Source organism: Chiloscyllium plagiosum, unplaced genomic scaffold, assembly GCF_037043375.1.
Source record: "Chiloscyllium plagiosum isolate Xiang-an unplaced genomic scaffold, Cpla_swu_hap1 HiC_scaffold_31, whole genome shotgun sequence".
NCBI lineage: Eukaryota > Metazoa > Chordata > Chondrichthyes > Orectolobiformes > Hemiscylliidae > Chiloscyllium > Chiloscyllium plagiosum.
The window spans coordinates 16500642-16523191 of NW_028270169.1; the positions used below are offsets into that span (position 1 = coordinate 16500642).

The window sequence follows — 22550 nt, forward strand, 5'->3', positions numbered from 1 at the left end:
GGATGACCTGGTTTCCACGGTTTCAGTTACTCGCGGTTGACCGCTGGCCGAACTTATTACAGGAGACATTCCAGAACCAGGGGCTGCTGGGAAGGTAAATTTCCTATTTAAAATGAATGGGTTCACACTTACCTCTGTTTCGGGCTTCCGTGGTAGGTCTTGGAATGTATTCCCCCACAGGTACGGGGGGGGGGGGGGGGGGGGGAAGAGATCTACTGTACTTCAGAATTGCTATATTTTTCAATATCACCTGTTAGGGATGACATTTGTCAATCCACTTTCATAATGCAATCTTTGAAATTACAAGTTATTCATTAAATGGGAAATCTTTTACTGATTAAGTATATCATACTTTCCTTTGTAGGCTACAAACCTCATCTTTTTGTGAACTTAGTTGGAACAGTTCCCTCCTGGGTAGACTGTTAAACAGAATAGTCCACAGGAATAAAATAGGGCAAGATGGCAATGTAGTGGTAATGTCAGTAGGACAGTAATCCAGGAGTCCAGGGGAATGCGCTAGGAAGCTGGTGGAATTTAAAGGTCAAATTATAAATGTGGAACATGAAAGGAACCTCAGTAAAAGATGTCACTAGCCTCAGAAGAAATTCCTCCTCACTGGTCTTAAATGGGCAACCGCCTGTTCTAAAGATTATGCCCACTGGTCTTGAACACCCTGCCGACAAGGGGAAACTATCTTTCTGCGTATATTCCAAGTTCACCAAGAATCTTGGAATAAAAGTAAAATACTGTGAAGCCTGGAAATCGGAAACAAACTCAGACTGGTGGAGGAACTCAGCAACTCTGGCAGCAACGGTGGAGAGACAGAAACACAGTGTTAATGTTTCGAGTCTAGTTTGACTTCTTCAGGACAGGCTGATCCGAACGGTTCTGAAAACGACTGGAGGAGCAGACAGCTCAAATGCAGAAAGGTAGTTCCTGATGACCAGGAAGTAGAGAACCAAAAGGTCACAGTCTAAGGATATGTGGCTGTCCATTTAGGACAGAGATGAGGAGAAACGTCTTCAGCCAGAGAGTGGTGAGCTATGGAATTGTCTGCCACAGAAAATGGTCTTTTCAAGGAGGAGTCTGATATAAAACTTAGAATTAAAAAGGGTCTAAGGGTCTGGGGAGAAAGCAGGAATAGATCATCGAGTTAGATGCTCAGCCACAATCTTATTGAATAGGAAAGCAGACTTAAAGGGCAAAATGGTCTACTCCTGCTCCTTCTTTCTATATTTCTAAGATAGTCCCTCCATTCCTGATCAACCTAGTGAAGCTGCAGTGGACTACCTCCAATGCAGTATATCTTTCCTTAGTTAAGGGGCCCGAAACATTCTCAGTCATCCAGCTGTGGTCTGACTATGCATTGTCTAGTTTTAGAAAGACCTCCTTGTTTTATACTTCATTCCTTTTGAAATAAAGGCCTCATTCCAACAGGCTCATTATTAGCAAATAATTGGAGAACGGATGATCCCTGCCAAAATCCTTGACACTTCCTGTACCGTGGATGCAATACCTTGTTGGACTTTAGCTTGTCCACTTTGGAAGAAATGGAAGGCGTCAGATGCTTTGGGATTCACATGTTTGACAACTGGGAAGATGTTGAGGATATCTTCCTCTGTAAAGGTTGGCCGGTGACGACTGTCAAAGTTGTACTCTTTCAGCAGGATCTACAAAGTCAAAAGGTTCCAATAAATACTTTGCAACCACAAATGGATCCAACCAACATCCGGATTACACACAGCATTTACTACTGGAGTGTCACTGCTCGGGGTGATGAGCTATGTTCCCTCTAACTGTTCCCATCAGTGTGAGAGTCTCCAAGTTCTGTGCATGACAATGCACCCAAACCTGGAAATTAATGCCTCCAGAGCTGACAGGTATGGGTGAACTCTGCGAGTGGCTGCACAGCTTAGAGGGAACGCTCGTGATGAGTATTAATTTGGTCCTGCTCCATGCATCCAAAATAATTAGACAATCAATTCAAGAGTTTGAGCTTCCAATCACTTAGTGATCTTTACTTGTACATTGACTGGTTGAAACAGTTACAATCCATTCACAATCAATACCATTGTTATGCTCAACTTTATAAAACAATGGCTAGGGCAGTGGTATGGCCAGTTCTAGGCACCAGACTGTAGAGAGGATGTCAGAATCTTGAAGAAGGTCAGAGAAATCTACTCTGATGATAGTGGGAACCTCAATTGTGTGCAGAGATAATCAAAGCTGTGTTTTCTCCTTACAGGAAAGAAGGTTAAAAGGAAATTTAGAAGAGATGTTAAGAATGCTGCAGGATTTTGACAAGGTTACATAAAAGAAAAGACTTTCCACTCGTAGTAGGGTTGATACCTTTAAAGCGTGTCCTTTGAGTAATGGGCAGAATAGTCACAGGAGATGAGGAGACTTTGTAAAGTCGCTGAGTTGTTACATTCTGAAACACTGCCTGAAACCATAGTGGAAGCAGATTCAATGCTGATTTCAAAAAAGGGAACTAGGTATAAAATTGCAGATTAAAAAATTGTAGGACTACAGTCAAGAGCCGGGGAGTGGCACCAATTGGATAGTTCTTTCAAAGAGCTAGTACAGACATGAATGGGCTGAATGGCTTCATCCTCTGCTGTATGGTTGTTTGATCTTACCTGTATACCTGACTTCACGCAGATTTCTCTCAAGAGGCTGATTTTCTGTAGGCCATACTTCTCTACAGCCTGATCCACACTCTCACTGTACAAAATGATAAAGAGAGACAACATACATTGAGAATAAATAGGACATCCATCAGGAATCTAAACATGCAATATTAGCAATCAACTAAACGGTCACAAGAGCTTTGCAGGTCTCTTTGCACCAACAGGTGATCAGAATATGAGAAATCTGAAACTCACCAAAACTAAACCCTGCCAACCCTGTGCTAAGTCCTGCCAACAAACGGTGCACTCCAAATATATAAATGTAAATTACTTCATTTCTTTACCTCTTCAAAGTCCAATTAAGGTGCTCCAATTCGTCGTTAAGGCTCACTAAGACTGATACAATTTTAAACAACAAGCGCTATTAAATAGAGAAAAGAAAAATACTTAAAGCTGTAAGTTACTTTCTTTTTAAATTGCTTATTTATACACCAATGCTGAAGTCTATTTAGCCTTGCATCAGAAGACATTATTCTGAATTGCTGCATTTGGCCGAAGGCTGTAAGGTAAAGACATAAAATACTCTGGGTTTCTCTCTTTGCATCATTAATGGGGTACATGAAGTAGGTACCCAGCTCTCTGCTTATATTTTGACTTTCTTTGCAAAACTAATGTTTTTAATCCACATAGAGATCCACTGGTTTGATGTGGAATTAAGGTGATTCGAAGACATGGGTCTTACATCAAACAGTCTGATTTTAGTTAGCCCAGCATTAACATTCAACATTGTGCAGGTCAGAATAGGTGCTGCATTCTGCTCAGCTGTGAATCCCTCACAAGAACCCAGCCCACTGACACCCAACAATGCAGGCTCACAAAACGTGGCATTGTGCTGATGGCAACCATTCAACTACAACTCAAAACAAAACCAAGTCTCAGAAAAAGGACAGACTAATGTAAATACTTAACTGGGAAATCTGACGTCTCTAACTTTAGTCATAGAGATGTACAGCATGGAAAGAGACCCTTCGGTCCCACCCGTCCATGCCGACCAGATATCCGAACCCAATCCAGTCCCACCTGCCAGCACCCACCCCATATCCCTCCAAATCCTTCCTATTCATATACCCATCCAAATGCCTCTTAAATGTTGCAATTGTACCAGCCTCCACCACTTCCTCTGGCAGCTCATTTCATTCACGTACCACCCTCTGCGTGAAAAGGTTGCCCCTTAGGTCTCTTTTATATCTTTCCCCTCTCACCCTAAACCAATGCCCTCTAATTCTGGACTTCCTGACCCCAGGGAAAAGACTTTGTCTATTTATCCTATCCATGCCCCTCAATTTTGTAAACCTCTATAAGGTCACCCCTCAGCTTCCGACGCTCCAGGGAAAACAGCCCCAGCCTGTTCAGCCTCTCCCTATAGCTCAAACCCTCCAACCTTGGCAACATCCTTGTAAATCTTTTCTGAACCCTTTCAAGTTTCACAACATCTTTCCGAGAGGAAGGAGACCAGAATTGCATGCAATATTCCAGTAGTGGCCTAACCAATGTCATGTACAGCCGCAACATAACCTCCCAACTCCTGTACTCAATACCCTGACCAATAAAGAGGAGAAAGTGAGGACTGTAGATGCTGGAGATCAGAGCTGAAAATGTGTTGCTGGAAAAGCGCAGGTCAGGCAGCATCCAAGGATCAGGAGATTCGACGTTTCGGGCATAAGCCCTTCTTCAGGAATGAGGAAAGTGTGTCCAGCGGGCTAAGATAAAAGATAGGGAGGAGGGACTGGGGGGGGGGGGGTTGGAAATGCGATAGGTGGAAGGTCAAGGTGAGGGTGATAGGCCGGAGTGGGGTGGGGGCGGAGAGGTCAGGAAGAAGATTTCAGGTTAGGAAGGCAGTGCTGAGTTCGAGGGATTTGACTGAGACAAGGTGGGGGGAGGGGAAATGAGGTAACTGGAGAAATCTGAGTTCATCCCTTGTGGTTGGAGGGTTCCTAGGCGGAAGATGAGGCGCTCTTCCTCCAACCGTAGTGTTGCTATGGTCTGGCGATGGAGGAGTCCAAGAACTTGCATGTCCTTGGTGGAGTGGGAGGGGGAGTTGAAGTGTTGAGCCACGGGGTGGTTGGGTTGGTTGGTCCGGGTGTCCCAGAGGTGTTCTCTGAAATGTTCCGCAAGTAGGACGGCCTGTCTCCCCAATATAGAGGAGGCCACATCAGGTGCAGCGGATGCAATAAATGGTGTGTGTGGAGGTGCAGGTGAATTTGTGGCGGATATGGAAGTATCCCTTGGGGCCTTGGAGGGAAGTAAGGGGGGAGGTGTGGGCGAAAGTTTTGCATTTCTTGCTGTTGCAGGGGAAGGTGCCGGGAGTGGAGGTTGGGTTGGTGGGGGGTGTGGACCTGACGAGGGAGTCACGGAGGGAGTGTTCTTTTCGGAATGCTGATAGGGGAGGGGAGGGAAATATATCCCTGGTGGTGGGGTCCGTTTGGATGTGGCGGAAATGACAGATGATACACTATATATGGAAGTTGGTGGGGTGGTAGGGGAGGACCTTTGGGGTTCTGTCCTGGTGGCGGTTGGAGGGGCGGAGCTCAAGGGCAGAGGAGCAGGAAGTGGAGGAGATGCGATGGAGGGCATCGTCGACCACGTCTGGGGGGAAATTGCGGTCTTTTAAGAAGGAGGCCATCTGGGTTGTATAGTATTGGAACTGGTCCTCCTGGGAGCAGATACGGCGGAGACAAAGGAATTGGGAATATGGGATGGCGTTTTTATAGGGGGCAGGGTGGGAGGAGGTGTAGTCTAGGTAGCTGTGGGAGTCGGTCGGTTTATAGTAAATGTCAGTGTTGATTCGGTCGTCCGAGATAGAAATGGAAAGGTCGAGGAAGGTGAGGGAGGAGTCTGAGACGGTCCAGGTGAATTTGAGGTCGGGGTGGAAGGTGTTGGTAAAGTGGATGAATTGTTCAACCTCCTCGTGGGAGCACGAGGCAGCGCCAATACAGTCATTGATGTAGCGGAGGAAAAGGTGGGGGATGGTGCCAGTGTAGCTGCGGAAGATGGACTGTTCTACATATCCTACGAAGAGGCAGGCATAGCTGGGGCCAATGCGGGTGCCCATGGCTACTCCTTTGGTTTGGAGGAAGTGGGAGGACTGGAAAGAGAAGTTGTTCAGAGTGAGGACCAGTTCAGTCAGTCGAAGGAGGGTGTCGGTGGAAGGGTACTGGTTGGTACGGCGGGAAAGGAAGAAGCGGAGGCCTTTGAGTCCTTCGTGATGGGAGATGGAGGTGTACAGGGTCTGGATGTCCATGGTGAAGATAAGGCGTTGGGGACCAGGGATGCGAAAATCATAAGGAGGTGGAGGGCGTGGGTGGTGTCCCGAACGTAGGTGGGGAGTTCTTGGACTAAGGGGGACAGGACCATGTCAAGGTATGCAGAGATGAGTTCGGTGGGGCAGGAGCAGGCTGAGACAATGGGTCGGCCAGGGCAGTCTCAGACTCCTCCCTCCCCTTCCTAGACCTTTCCATTTCTATCTCGGGCGACCGAATCAGCACGGACATTTACTATAAACCGACCGACTCCCACAGCTACCTAGACTACACCTCCTCCCACCCTGCCCCCTATAAAAACGCCATCCCATATTCCCAATTCCTTCGTCTCTGCCACATCTGCTCCCAGGAGGACCAGTTCCAATACCGTACAACCCAGATGGCCTCCTTCTTCAAAGACCGCAATTTCCCCCCAGACGTGATCGACGATGCCCTCCACTGCATCTCCTCCACTTCCCGCTCCTCTGCCCTTGAGCCCCGCCCTCCAACCGCCACCAGGACAGAACCCCACTGGTCCTCACCTACCACCCCACCAACCTCCATATACAGCGTATCATCCGCCGTCATTTCCGCCACCTCCAAACGGACCCCACCACCAGGGATATATTTCCCTCCCCTCCCCTATCAGCATTCCGAAAAGACCACTCCCTCCGTGACTCCCTCGTCAGGTCCACACCCCCCACCAACCCAACCACCACTCCCGGCACCTTCCCCTGCAACCGCAAGAAATGCAAAACTTTCGCCCACACCTCCCCCCTTACTTCCCTCCAAGGCCCCAAGGGATACTTCCATATCCGCCACAAATTCACCTGCACCTCCTCACACACCATTTATTGCATCCGCTGCACCCGATGTGGCCTCCTCTATATTGGGGAGACAGGCCGTCCTACTTGCGGAACATTTCAGAGAACACCTCTGGGACACCCGGACCAACCAACCCAACCACCCCGTGGCTCAACACTTCAACTCCCCCTCCCACTCCACCAAGGACATGCAAGTTCTTGGACTCCTCCATCGCCAGACCATAGCAACACTACGGTTGGAGGAAGAGCACCTCATCTTCCGCCTAGGAACCCTCCAACCACAAGGGATGAACTCAGATTTCTCCAGTTTCCTCATTTCCCCTCCCCCCACCTTGTCTCAGTCAAATCCCTCGAACTCAGCACTGCCTTCCTAACCTGCAATCTTCTTCCTGACCTCTCTGCCCCCACCCCACTCCGGCCTATCATCCTCACCCTGACCTCCTTCCACCTATCGCATTTCCAACCCCTCTCCCCCCAAGTCCCTCCTCCCTACCTTTTATCTTAGCCTGCTGGACACACTTTCCTCATTCCTGAAGAAGGGCTTATGCCCAAAACGTCGATTCTCCTGTTCCTTGGATGCTGGCTGACCTGCTGCGCTTTTCCAGCAACACATTTTCAACTCTGACCAATAAAGGAAAGCATACCAAACGCCTTCTTCACTATCCTATCCACCTGCGACTCCACTTTCAAGGAGCTATGAACCTGCATCCAAAGGTCCCTTTGTTCAGCAACACTCCCCAGGACCTTACCACTAAGTGTATAAGTCCTGCTAAGATTTACTTTCCCAAAATGCAGCACTTCGCATTTATCGGAATTGAACTCCATCTGCCACTTCTCAGCCCGTTGGCCCATCTGGTCAAGATTCTGTTGTAATCTGAGATAACCCTCTTTGCTGTCCATTACACCTCCAATTTTGGTGTCATCTGCAAACCTACTAACTGTACCTCTTATGCTCGCATCCAAATCATTTATGTAAATAACAAAAAGTAGAGGACCCAGCACCAATCCTTGTGGTACTCCACTGGTCACAGGCCTCCAGTCTGAAAAACAATCCTCCACCATCACCCTCTGTCTTCTACCTTTGAGCCAGTTCTGTATCCAAATGGCGAGTTCTCCCTGTATTCCGTGAGATCTAACCTTGCTAATCAGTCTCCCATGGGGAACCTCGTCAAACGCCTTACTGAAGTCCACCCAGATCACATCTACCGCTCTGCCCTCATCAATCCTCTTTGTTACTTCCTCAAAAAACTCAATCAAGTTTGACAGACATGATTTCCCATGCACAAAACCATGTTGACTATCCCTATTCAGTCCTTGCCTTTCCAAATACATATACATCCTGTCCCTCAGGATTCCTTCCAACAACTTGCCCACCACCGACATCAGGCTCACTGGGCTATAGTTCCCTGGCTTGTCCTTACCACCCTTCTTAAACAGTGGCACCACGTTAGCCAATCTCCAGTCTTCCAGCACCTCACCTGAGACTATCAATGATACAAATATCTCAGCAAGAGGCCCAGCAATCACTTCTCCAGCTTCCCACAGGTCCTGGGGATTTATCCACCTTTACCCGTTTCAAGACATCCAGCACTTCCTCCTCTATAATATGGACATTTTGCAAGATGTCACCATCTATTTCCCTACAGTCTATATCTTCCATATCCTTTCCACAGTAAATACTGATGCAATATACTCATTTAGTATCTCCCCCATTTTCTGCGGCTCCACACAAATGCCACCTTGCTGATCTTGGTGAGAGCGTATTCTCTCCCTAGTTACCCATTTGTCCTTAATGTATTTGTAAAAACTCTTTGGATTCTCCTTAATTCTACTTGCCAAGGCTATCTCATATCTCCCTTTTGCCCTCCCGATTTCCAACTTAAGTATATTCCTACTTCCTTTATACTCTTCTACAGATTCACTTGATCTATCCTGTCTATACCTTACATATGCTTCCTTCTTTTTCTTAACCAAACCCTCAATTTCTTTCCTTGGGATTAGAGTTGAGTCAGAGGTTTTACTGGAAAAGGACCTTAGGCCCATCATGTCAGCACCGATCATCGAGCATCTATCTATTCTGATCCCATTTTCCAGCCATGTTATAGCATTTCAAGCGCTCATCGGAATAGTTCTTTGATGTCTTGAGGGTTTCTGCCTCTACTACTCTTTTAGACAGTAAATTCCAAGTAATCCCCACCCTCTAGGTGAAAAATGTCTTCCTCAAATCCTCTCAAACCTCTTGATCCTGACATTAAGGCTGTGCCCCTTTACTAAACTACCTTATCTAGCTTTGCATACCTCGATCAGGTCCCCCCCCCCCCCCAGCCTACTCTGCTCGAAGGATGGCATCTAGACAAGGGAGAAAGTGAGGACTGCAGCTGCTGGAGATCAGAGTAGAGAGTGCGATGCTGTAAAAGCACAGCAGGTCAGGCAGCATCCAAGGAGGAGAATCGATGTTTCGGGCATGAGCCCTTAGAACACAGAACATAGAACAATACAGCTCAGAACAGGCTCTTCGGCCCACGATGTTGTGCCGAACATATGTCCTAGCTTAAGCACCCATCCATGTACCTATCCAATTGCCGCTTAAAGGTCACCAAAGATTCTGACTCTACCACTCCCACAGGCAGCGCATTTCAATCCCCCACCACTCGCTGGGTAAAGAACCCACCCCTGACATCTCCCCTATACCTTCCAGCCTTCACCTTAAATTTATGTCCCCTTGTAACACTCTGTTGTACCGGGGAAAAAGTTTCTGACTGTCTACTCTATCTATTCCTCTGATCATCTTATAAACCTCTATCAAGTCACCCCTCATCTTTTGCCATTCCAACGAGAAAAGGCCTAGCACTCTGAACCTATCCTCGTACGACCTATTCTCCATTCCAGGCAACATCCTGGTAAATCTTCTCTGCACCCTCTCCAAAGCTTCCACATCCTTCCTAAAGTGAGGCGACCAGAACTGCACACAGTACTCCAAATGTGGCTTAACCAAAGTCCTGTACAGTTGCAACATCACTTCATGACTCTTGAATTCAATCCCTCTGCTAATGAACGCTAATACACCATAGGCCTTCTTACAAGCTCTATCCACCTGAGTGGCAACTTTCAAAGATCTATGAACATAGACCCCAAGATCCCTCTGTTCCTCCACCTCACTAAGAATCCTACCATTAACCCTGTATTCCGCATTCTTATTTGTCTTTCCAAAATGGACAACCTCACTCTTGGCAGGGTTGAACTCCATCTGCCACTCCTCAGCCCAGCTCTCCATCATATCGGAGTCCCTTTGCAGCCGACAACAGCCCTCCTCACTATCCACAACTCCACCAATTTTCATATCATCTGCAAATTTACTGACCCACCCTTCGACTCCCTCATCTAAGTCATTAATAAAAATTACGAACAGCAGAGGACCCAGAACTGATCCCTGCGGAACTCCACTTGTAACTGGGCTCCAGGCTGAATATTTACCATCTACCACCACTCTCTGACTTCGACCGGTTAGCCAGTTTTCTATCCAATTGGCCAAATTTCCCTCTATCCCATGCCTCCTGACTTTCCGCATAAGCCTACCATGGGGAACCTTATCAAATGCCTTACTAAAATCCATGTATACTACATCCACTGCTCTACCCTCATCCTTCATCAGGGCTCCTGCTTCTCAGCTGCCACCTGACTGGTTGCGCTTTTCCAGCGCCACAATCTAGACAAGGGAGACCAGCACGGCACTCCAACGATGCATTGCAGTTCAGTTACCCGTACCAGTCTATACTGAAGCCAAAGTAGCTCTTCGTCTCATTGCTGATGTTCTTCCAGAGTTCCTGAGGGGTCGTGCTGGCCCAGGTGGTGTTGTCAGCATTGCCCAGGTGCCGCGGTTTCCTCTTGTTCCTCTTTTTCTTTGAGACGAGCTCATCCGTAGGGAGGTGAGCAATGGGGTTTGGAAAGGAACTGAGGAAGCAGTTGAGGAAATGGCTTATGGCGACAGACAGGCCAGAGAGCTCCACTCCCTAAAGCAGGCAGGAAGGCAAAAACAAAAGGCAAAAACAGTATTTTTGCAGGGTCTTCCAACATGAAGCTGATGGGCAGGGAAAGGTCAATCAAGCCCGTCCCAGACAACAATGCTGTGCAATGATAACCAGACACCGTTTTTAATGTCTCCTTCCACCCCAACTCACTCCTATGACGTTATAATCAAAGGTAACTAAACAGAGAGGATAAAAACAGCCAGGATAAAGATAGTCTGGAAATTTCTTCCCTGACTCTCCTAGCTGATTGAAGCTAGTTTAGGAGAACCAGGGGTTAATCTGCAAAGACATTAAAACATTGCCAAAATATCACAGCACTGCAGCGACAAAAAGGTAGCCATCCAAGCAAAGGTATATGCGTGCAATCAGGTTTTAATCTGTGTACCAGGAATCAGTAGCCTGAGAGGTGTGCACATTGTTAAACAGGGCTGATCAGTGGCCAGGTAAGAAATGTATATTGCTCCCTGGGATATTGACAACACTAAAAGAAGAATCTTGAAGCTTATATATTGATTAATTAATTCACATTATAACAGTGTCCCTGAAACATCAGCATTTATTGCCCATCCTAAATACTTCTCACAACCTTCTTAAACCACTGCAGTCCATCAAAATGGTTTTTGATACAACTGAGTGGCTTCCAAGGCCAGAGGGCAATTTAGTGTCAGCCACAATGCTGTGGGTCTGGAGTCACATGTAGGTCAGACCAGGTAAACTCGGCAGATTTCCTTCCCTACAAAAGGGCATTAGTGAACCAGATGGTTTTCTATGACAATCAATGATGGTCTTGTGGTCACCAATACTGAGACTAGCTGACATTGAAAGATGTGCAGAAGAACAAAATACAAAGGGAGTTGAATAAAAATGTATGAAGGAAGCTCTTTTCCTTGGCTGTATGGATTGGTCAGCAATTTAGGGAGGGAGTAAAGGAGGAAGAAAGAGAAGATAAATGGTGCAATGGAAGTGTTTAAGGTACTTGCTATTAAATAAGGCATTCACATCCATACAAACAATTCTAAAAATTAATAAATAAGAGGGCATTAAGCCCATTCTACCTAATGCTCTCTTCCCATGCATCATATACACATTTCTTAGTCTTTGGTCCTATTTTCAGATTGTACAGGATCAACTGCAGATGCTGCCTATATTACACTCTTACTGTGAGGCATGCTGAAATAGGGCAGTCGGCTATTTAGCCCTTGATCCTGTTCCATCCCTTATGAAAGCACGACTGATCTGCATCCCAGCTCCCGCCCAGTCTGAAGCTCACATTTAGATCTATACTTCCTCCAGGAGGAAATTTATGAACTACTTCTTACCTGAAGATATATTTTGAAGATATGTTTAGCAGAACGGGTAATTAATTCAGTAACTCCAAGTTTCTGTAATGGTTAAAAAGAAGCATTTAATTAAAAATTGGTACTACACACCAACTTTGAATTATTACACATAAGATAAAATTAATCTGAATGCACAGTAGTTAAATAACTGTTCTGAATTAAATGAAAAGTTTATGTAAGTTGTTTGAAAGATGAAATCAAGAGTATGTCTTTGTGTTAACTAGTAACAAAAATACATACCCAAATGTGATCCAACGACTGTCTAGCAGGACTCTTTGAAACAAATTCGACTATCTTAGCCAGGTAACGGATGTTGATGCCACGCTGATGCATAGCTTCTGCCAATGTGGCACCATCCATTGGAAGCACTGTGTGATCAGCACAGTCTTTTATCTGCAACAAAGACAACATACATTCTTTCAGATGCAGTTTACTCAAGACAGAATGCTTGAGTAAAGCTAGAGAATCCAAAAGCTGAAATGAACAGATGCTTCAAAAGCCACAGGGAACTGAGACAATTGTAACTAAACTGATATTCTTAACATTCAATCACCTCTCACAAAAGGTTTAAAAAATAAGTCTAGTCATTTAACTGGCCTAAGGTAACACAGGAGGCGTGAATGGTGTGCCCAAAACAATGGCATCCGTCTAACTTGACTAACCAGTACAACTTAAAAGACTGGATACATTCTAAAGGAGGTGACTATCCAAGTCTAGATAATTTTGAAGTCCAATGTTTGGTTATTTCAATAAGAAAATGAATTAGTTGATGTACAAGTATTCTGTCATCCCTTTCTCCAATCCCTTCCCTTAACGAGACATTAGCTCAAGCTCCATGACATGTTTCTCTTGCAGCCAGAATGAGAATGGCATTGGGCAGTAGGTTCTCTTGTGGCTCCATAGTCAGGTAACATAGCTTTGGGGGAAGACGCCGATGAGGACGAGGAAAATGGGAACACATACACCAGCACAGGTGCTCACACCCACACTTTTTAAAAAGTCATTCATGGCATTGCTGGCAAAGCCAGCATTTACTGCCCACTGCCAATTGCCCAGAGGACAATTTAGAGTTAACCACATTGCTGTGGGTCTGGAGTCATGTTATGTCAGACCAGGTAAGGAATGGCAGTTTTTCCCTCCTTCAAAAGACATTCGTGAACCAGATGGGTTCGTAGAATCATAGAAGCTCTACAGCGTGGAAATACGTCATTTGGTCCATCAAATCCACACTGACCCTCTAAAACAGTAACTCACTCAGACCCATTCCCCTACTCTATTACTTGATATTTACCCCTAACTAACCCACCTAGCCTACACATCCCTGGATACTATGGGCAATTTAGCATGGCCAATTCACCTAACCTGCACATCTTTGGACTGTGGGAGGAAACTGGAGCACCTAGAGGAAACCACGCAGACACGGGGAGAACGTGCAAACTCCACACAGACAGTCGCGCAAGGTTGGAATCAAACCTGGGTCCCTGGCGCTGAGGCAGCCATGTTAACCATTGAGCCACCGTACCGCCCCATAGTTCTTTTCCAAGAATTGACAATTGTTTCATGGCTATCAGTAGACTCTTAATTCCTGGTTTTAATGGAATCTAAATTCCACCATCTGTTACATTACCTCCCCATTATCTATACTATCGACATAAGTCGTATTAGGAATCTTCAACACTGCAGGATGGGAGAAATGGGCCTGTTAACTGTTTCCCTGCCATAAGAACTTGGAAATACATTGACATTAGAGCAGAAGAGTTATAGAGTGCTTTAGCACGGAGAGAGACTCTTTGGCCCAACTCGTCCATGCTGACCAGGTTTCATAAACTGAACCATTTCCGTTTGCCTGCACGTGGCCCATATCCCTCTAAACCTTTCCTATCCATGTACCTGTCCAAAAGTGTGTTAAATGTTGTAACTGTCCCAGCCTCTACCACTTCCTCTGGCAGCTCATTCCATACACGCACTACCTTCTGTGTGAAAATGTTGCCTCTCAGGCCCTTTGAAATCTCTCCCCTCTCACCTTAAACCTATGACCTCAAGTTTTGGACTCCCCAAACCTAGAGTTGGATTTCTCCAGGAACAACCACAAGCCAATGGAATTGACCGAACCGTAAAAGACTGAAGAAGAGCAGAAGTAATAATTTTGCAGTTGGGTTAGATGTGCAGTCAGCAGTAAGTGAGAAGACAACGGTATTCCATTCTTACCAGTGAAGGAATCTGGCAGGAAACAAGAAAGGCAGCTGCATCTTTCAACAACTGCTTCTGTTTTTGGAGTTCTTCACAGTTAGGATCATGGAAACGGACTCCTGCAACAAACCAAAGGTCAGAACTAGGTGTTGTCTGCGGTTTTATTGCAAAGCAAACGTGGAGTCAGCAACAAAAGGCATAACAACCTAGACTTCTACAGCACGCTTTACATTACACAGCCCGTGAAAAACATGTGAACACCAAATAAAAATCCAAAGGTGAACAATTACATCCCTTCAAAAGCCAGACTTGGGTTTTGTCCATATTCCATAACTCCAGAGTCAACAGGGTTTTACAATTTTAAAAAATGAAAACAACTAAAGTTTTCTTTAAAATGTAACAACTCAGGACTTTTTAAATGAGTGCAGGAGCTCTGAACTAGTCAAAGCAGACAAATCAAAATAAAGCCATTCAATGTACTCAACACGCAAACATTCAGAACACTTCCTCAGGCACCAAATGTTGTCACAACAATGTGGCCTTTGTTCTTTACATCAATAAAGCACATTTTTGAAAGTAAAAGACAAGATTCTCAACATTTTGTTCTCTGTTCCCATTTCATTCCTTGCAGAGAAAATTCAAACTATTAAAACTACACTAAACTATCACTATATCTTGCTCGGAAAACCTCATCATAAAGTCTGATCATTCGCGATGGTTACGTTTCTGGAAAGCCTCGCAAATAATGAACATGCTTTATAATGGGAATCAGTTAGATAGCTTCCAAACATCTAAAGCTGAGACCTACAGTACATAGTAGAAGATAACAGTCAATAATCACAAGGTTTTTGAAAAACAAAGATGATCTACTGGAGGAATAATGTAAAAATTAAGTAATATTTACATTTGTCACATTGACCCACACTGGAAGGCTCATTGCACTGTGAATTACTACAACATGGGCCCACATGCAACACACCAGTCGACACACGCAGTGCACGCTTTCCAGTCCTAGAAATAGATTCATGATATCCTTATGTCCACAATTTTGACTATAACCAGATTCCTTGTGCTAGAAAGACTGGCTCATCAGCTGCTATTGTCAAATATTTTGCTTCTTCCATTTTCTAAATCAAAAAGGTTCCATCAATCATAGTACAATATTTTCTATTTATGATGCTTCTAGAACAATAACATCTTAATGAATATTTTCCAACATTTACAACTCAAATAAAAATGTCCTCGACAACTGAATTGTACAAGTTATCAATGCAGCAAATGAAAACAAAAATCCTGTCACTTGTTTAAAAACCATTGCAGCAATATGATTTCTTTTGTAGAGTCACAGGTCTGACATCTATAGTAGCACAAAGATACATTGCACGACACACTCTAGAACTCCTCCGTACCTGGTGAAAATATATCTGGGTTGAAACGAATATTGAAAGATGTATTGCTGACAGAACCGACCGCTTTGCAGGCATTCAGAATAACCTCCTTACTCTTTGGGTCAACTGTAAGTATTGAAGACAAAACAAAGATTCCTAAAAAGCAATGCACACTTACAAAAAAAATGCAGTATCAGATCCACTGAAATGCAATGAGCTGAACACTTTGAAAATCGAACATGCATCTCAGAAAATTGCATTAACTGAACAGATAGGAACAGAAAATCGAAATTGGTGTTAATTACATTGCCCAGAGGGTCAATACTCGACCTTTTTGTTAGAAAAGCCCGCGAGCATATTCTTTAGACAGAATGCAGCTTGGATTACAGAGGCGGCAACAGTTCAGTAATCAACTTCATGCATTTCATCCATGGAATTAGTGTTGAAAACAATCAATGCCATCCTGATTAAGGAATCACCACCACAACCATCGAGAGATCAGCAGGACAGCTTCCAACAAAGTACCTGTTTTGTCTTCTGATGCAATGGACTCTGCAAGATCTCTAGCTTGATCTAATCCAGAAAGGTTTTCCTCAGCCTTACCATCTTCAGACGCAGTTTTCTTGCTTTCCACAGCACCAGTTGGAGAAGAACTACCATTCTCGGTCACAGCAGCACATCCCTTCTCCTGCTTGTTGGGCTTCTGTTGCATCAGCTGCAAAGCAGCCAGCTTCATGAAAACAAGATGCCTGAGAGAAAGGGGGGAAAAAGGGGGTTACAGAAAGAAAAGGCTTCATTAATCAATGTCAATGCTTAAGTGCAAAGCTATCACTGAAAACTTTTAATAGGTACTTATCCTGTACCCATGGAAATACAAGCAAACAGTCTATTGATGATTGCCATTTAATATGTTAATTTATAATGACCTGTAGGGAGAGACAAACATTTACAAGGATGTTGCCAGGGTTGGAGGGTGTGAGCTATAGGGAGAGGCGGAATACACTGGGGCTGTTTTCTATGAAGCGAAGGTCAAGGGGTGACTTTATAGAGGTTTATAAAATCATGAGGGGGAATGGACAGGGTGAATAGCCAAGGTCTTTTCCTGAGGGTAGGGGAATCCAAAACTGGAGGGCACAGGTTAAAGGTGAGAGGGAGAAGATTTAAAAAGGATCTAAAGGAGCAACATTTTCACGCAGAAGGTGTGCATGAGCTGCCAGAGTAAGTGATGGGGGCTGGTACAATGACAACATTTAAAAGGTATCTGGATGGGTATATAAACAGGAAGGGATTGGAAGGATATCAGCCAAATGTTGGCAAAAGGGACTCGATTAATTTGGACAAGTTGGATTGAATGGTCTGTTTCTGTGCTGACTCTAAACGGATTCCAAATCTAGCTGGGTGTCTAGAACCCCCAACTATACTGTGACAGTTGACACAGCAAAATTAAACAAGACATGTTATTTATAATATTCCATCTGGAATATAAGAGTGGCAAGTTTATCCCCAAGCCACAGAAGCTTCCTGACTTGGAATGATATCATCACGTCTCCTTTATTGTGTTAAAACCCAGAAAACCTCCTGAGGCAGCTATGGGTGTATCCACCTTCCACAGTCATCAGCTTTTAAAAGAAAGTGGCTCAACTTTGTTGAATCAACTTGGCAATGTGGAGCTGGGGTAGACTGCCGCCATCAATCGTCTTCTGTTCTTTTAGATTGACAATAACAGTTTAGAGAGCCCTTGATGGGAGCCCTCAATGGAAGCTTATCAAAATTATCCTTTCTGCTGTTAAATAAGATCATACGTTCCAAGTTTTTAGATTCCCCACAGTATGGAAACAGGCCCTTCAGCCCAACAAGCCCACACTGATCCTCCGAAGAGTAACCCACCCAGACCCATTCCCCTACCCTATATTTACCCCTGACTAATGTGCCTAACACTATGGGCAATTTAGTATGGCCAATTCACCTTCACCTTCACCTTTAGATCGTGGGAGAAAACTAGAGCACCCGGAGGAAACGCACATAGACATGGAGAGAATGTACAAATGCCACACAGACAGTTGCCTGAGGCTGGAATTGAACCCCGGGTCCATGGTACTGTGAGGCAGCAGTGCTAACCACTGAGCCACCGTGTCTCCCTTATCTTAAATTAACCTGTTTGGACATGTTATGAAGCTTCCAGGTCAGGTGGAACTTGAACCTGGGTCCCCTGACACAAAGGTAAGGAATCTACCGCTGCACTACAAGTCCTTATTTAGAAATTTTGCTCATTCTGTTCAGAGATGTTATTGCACCTGGAGCAGGGGGGACTTCAATCCAGGTCTCCTGATCCAGAGGAAGGGACATTACTACAGCACCACAAGCACCCACATCATCATGTCTATACTGTGTCCAAGGATGTATTCAGTTAGAAGTGGTTGACAATAAAACACTGTGAATCTTAACAAGACGCACTTATCTTTGTAGTTTCGTACATGATGGAAATAGGCACATTTTACATTGTTATTCTTGATAAGGTCTGACTAGTCAGAAGCCAGAGCTGACATGTCTGACCCCATCGGGACGTAGAGCTAGACTCCTTTATTCTCCATCTGAGACTGTGTGACAGCATCAGACTGACTGCAGCCTAATGCACCTGCCAACATTAGCCCTTCCATAACCACCACCTAAGGGCAACGGGGATGGGTGACAAATGGTGTCCTCTCCAATGATGCCCATATCCTGTGGGACAATGTGCGGATTATACACAGGTGGTATATAAAACTGTAATACAAGTTCACACTGTATAAATTCCGCTGCTCCACACCAGGAGCAGGATTTTTCTGGACAGTGTAATAATGCCATGATTAACTCTGAAAAACACAGCCATTGAACTTCTGGAGGCGATTAGTGACAATAGTGACATGGCATTAACTTGTCTGGTTTGTCCTGCAGTGGTAATAATTCTCGAAAAACATCTCGCAACTTACGCTGGTGCTGGATGTCAGCTCTCTCCCAGCCAACAGCACTGGGCACACTCAGCTCAGGTATGGCAATTGTTACACACATTGCAGAATTCATGCCCAACCCAACTTCTCAATGAAGAAGTCCAGACTTAAAAGCAGTAACAGCTAACCACAAAATCACTTCCCTTTTACAAAAAAGCTTGGTGCTCTTTGATAGCGAGATTTGACATGTGCCTTTGCATTATACATAAATAAAAAGATTAATTAAAAAGGTGTTAGAAACCACAACTCTTCTCAAGCTCTGGGTCATTGTCTGTGTTTCACTTTGCAGGTTTCTGCAATACAACAGAGTTTCAGCAACTCAACATAAAATTGATTTGCAGTTTTTACCTGCAAAGAAGTCTAAACGCTAATCAAAAACACTAAGCCATGCCACACACACCTATTGTAACAACTTATACAATGTCACAAAACATCTCAAGGCCCTTAACCGAAGTGTTCTCCCTAAGGTTTGACGCTGAGCCATGTAAGATGATATTAGGGAGAATGAACAAAGTCTGGATAAAAAGAGATGTTAAGGAATATCCTAAAGCAGTCAAGAGGAAGGTATAGCGAGCAGCCCCACAGCTTAAAGTTTTGGCAGCTGATGCACTAACAATGGACTAATTAAAATCACAGCTACTTGAAAGACCAAAATTAGAAGAAATGGAGCTCAGAGGATTTTAGTGCAGCTGCAGATTGGATAGATATGGAAGGAAGAGGTAAAAGCAAGGACTGCACATATTCCACACTTTCCTGAGTAAAGATTAGAGAAATTGGGTTTATTCTCCTTGGAGCAGAGAAGATTAAGAGGCGACCTTATTGAAGTGTTCAAAATTATGACTAATTTTGACAAGGTAGAGAAGGACATTGTTTCCACTAGTCGGTATGTCAGTAACTAGGGGACAGAATTTCCAGTTTGTCAGCGAGAGCTACAAGTGAAGAGAAACTTCTTTACTCAGAGAGTTGTTAGGATTTGGAATGCAAGTGCCTGGGAGAGTGGCAGAGGCTGCTTCCATAGGCGGTTTCAAAAGAGAGCCGGATAGATGTGTGAAAGTGACAAATTTAACAAGATTACTAGAGAATGGGACTAGCTGGGTAGCTCTTTCTGGAGCTGGTACAGACCAGATGGGTCAAATGGCCTCCTGCACTGCAAACGTCTAGGATTCTAAAGCAATCACAGTACAAGAAATGTAGCTCATTAAAATGCAGAAACTCTGCTTTTACTTTACAGGCTAATAAGGGCTAGCATTGGCCAACCGAAGTTAATCACATGCTTAAACCAAGTTGTCTCCAACTCCATTGGATCCCCAGTCAGTAATTTTTATGTAACAAAATGAAACATTCGGCATTAAAATGTGTGAAAACTGTGGGGGATGGGGTGGTGTTGGCACGTAGAAAGGAAAGAGGTAGTGGCAAAAGGAGATGGCATTTATTTATGTTGAAAAGGTAGTAATAAGACCATACACCCTGCAGTGGAGATGATAATCTATCCCATTGAGGGCACAGCACAAAACTAAAATCCTACATGTCCCATAACATCGTGCCCAGAAATTCATATATAATACTGCACTTGCCTGTGTTCAACAAAGGCCTCAATCAGCTCCTGCCTCAGACAGGACAGCCTATGTCGGTGTTCCTTTGGAAAGCCCAACTTGCTGCATTCCTCTGGGAGCTCTTCACCTTTCACAGGGAGGAAATTCAAATCTGGTGGGAAAGTGCGTAGCAAGTCCAAGATGTAATGGCGGCTGTCATTCCCGATAATGCCTTTGCACTCAACAGAGGAGCAGAGCTCCACTTCCTCGTTCTTGTCATTAAGTACACAGTGCTTCTGGATCTTGAGAGGTCTTGCTGTCTTCTCCAACAACTCTAGGTATTTGGGGTGAGATACAACCGTTTTACCAAAGTCTATGGACCCATATATAACACTCTGTTCCTGCTCCCGTTCCAGAATACCGGGAATGATTGACTGCGCAGTCACCCTATAACCCCTGTAGTCCACCACCACAGTCCCCAAAGTATACAGCCCTTCTACATCGACTGCGTTATAAGCCCGGACCCCATTCAGGTCATTGGTGGGAGCCACATAGGCTGCATTGTCTCCACCAAAGTCCTTGTAATGGTCACGAACATCGAAGCCCAAGCTGAAGAAGATGTTGTTCCAAATGAACATCTGCATTTTGGTTTCTTCGCCTGGATTGATGGCCATGACATTTCCATCAATCACTGCCATTGCACCCCGTGTGGCAGCTGCTGCAAAGTCACTGTGCACCTTTAGAAAGAGAAAACAAACAGTAAATTTAAGTGTCATCACTGCTGTGCCATGCAAACTCTAGTGAGCTGACAGTACTCAGTGGTGAATAAACAGGCCTGCAGCCTCTCTCATCTGCAGGCCGACGAGACACCAGTCTCCTGTTCAACTGCAAGGTCCTAGCAAATACATTTGGCTTATGCTAAATGGAGACATGAAGGAGGAACTCAAGGTTTCACACATGACCTAGTTCAAGTTGGAAGTAAGTGGGACTGAAAAGAGTATAAGAACAGGACATAGATGCAACAGGAAGTGCCTATCTGGTTCTCAACCCCTTACTGCTCCACAACCGACCACAGTAAGGTACCCAGAATGCCGAGGAACTATAGGGGAGACTCTACTGTCCCTATTGAACTTATATCCTACTTAGTTTGAGAAAGGATCCTCACCAGGATACTACACTGCATGGATCCCAGGCATTTTTTATTCACAATTTACATTTCCGTTGCTGCATGGGTGAATGGGGTGGGGCGGGGGAGAAACGGAATACAAAATAAATGGTTGGTATTTGTCAAAATAACCCAGGAATTAATAGAACGGTAGAGGAAATCGCAATTATACACTACGCTACAATTACTGCAATCTAACTGAACAAACAAACAACTGCAGTTTTACCTTGAAAATGGCACGCTCGCGGAGCAGTCTTTCCGGAAGGTTCTTGCGTGGGAGCTCCCTGGTCGTCTGTAATTCCTCATTCCAGTCCCTTGTCTGGAGACACCCAGAACAGATTGTGAGGAAGCTTATATTACAATGAAGGATATCCACTTACAATTTTCAAATTGCTGGTTGACTATTTTTTAAATTACAACCAAAATAAAGCAAGATCGTGCTCTGATAAGTTACACATCCTGAACACCCCAGAAATTTGCAAGTGAACTATACCCAGCATACAGGGAGGCTAGCAGAGACCCACAATAGATGGCTGGCTGTGTTTTTGGAAAAGGAGAGTTTACTGCAGTTAATTAGCTATTTATTACATCCTCTAGACATCCATCAATTAACTTATTTTAAAGTGAAGTGCCATTACATAGGTGACTACAGCAGACAATCCACAAACAGATAGTCAAGGGGTGGCTGTTGGTCAGGACACTAGGAGAATACTATGCTCTTCTGCAACACCTTATCCACAGTCCAGCAGTACTGCCCTGAAGGGGCAGCTTAGATTATGCACTCAGGTTCACAGTAGAGCTTGAATTCCACATCCTGATGACTGAAGTAAGATTGCTATCAACTCAATCAAATTAACAAAAAGCTATTTCTTTAGCTGCATCATAAAAGACAACTTCCCTGCAGAGAGTCAGAGATATACAGCACAGAAACAGACACTTTGGTCCAACTCATTCATGTAACTAGATATCCTAAATTAATCTAGTCTCATTTGCCAGCATTTGGTCCATATCCCTCTGAACCCTTCCTATTCATGTACCCATCTGGATGCTTTTTAATTGTACCAGCCTTCACCACTTCCTCTGGCAGCTCATTTCATACATGCACCACCCTCTATGTGAAAAGGTTGACCCTTAGCTCCCTTTTAAATCTTTCCATGCTCACCTTAA

The 22550-nt window shown here is 44.5% G+C and overlaps 1 protein-coding gene across 5 annotated transcripts in view; it reads right to left on the reverse strand.

Annotated features, from left to right (window-relative positions):
- The window catches only part of LOC122563959 (CLUH binding protein of NUMT mRNA a), a 119740-nt gene that overhangs the window by 19171 nt on the left and 78019 nt on the right, over positions 1 to 22550 (reverse strand). For 4 of the 5 annotated variants that reach the window (XM_043718310.2, XM_043718311.2, XM_087977290.1 and 1 more), the window contains exons 9-18: positions 21610 to 21702; positions 20261 to 20955; positions 16225 to 16448; positions 15721 to 15825; positions 14330 to 14430; positions 12362 to 12514; positions 12101 to 12163; positions 10519 to 10763; positions 2640 to 2724; positions 1517 to 1670 (exon numbers count right to left, since the gene is read on the reverse strand). In XM_043718310.2, the coding sequence (XP_043574245.1) occupies positions 1517 to 1670; positions 2640 to 2724; positions 10519 to 10763; positions 12101 to 12163; positions 12362 to 12514; positions 14330 to 14430; positions 15721 to 15825; positions 16225 to 16448; positions 20261 to 20955; positions 21610 to 21702 (1918 nt within the window). The remainder of the gene's footprint in view (positions 1 to 1516; positions 1671 to 2639; positions 2725 to 10518; positions 10764 to 12100; positions 12164 to 12361; positions 12515 to 14329; positions 14431 to 15720; positions 15826 to 16224; positions 16449 to 20260; positions 20956 to 21609; positions 21703 to 22550) is intronic. The other variant, XM_043718309.2, reaches the window with a different exon arrangement.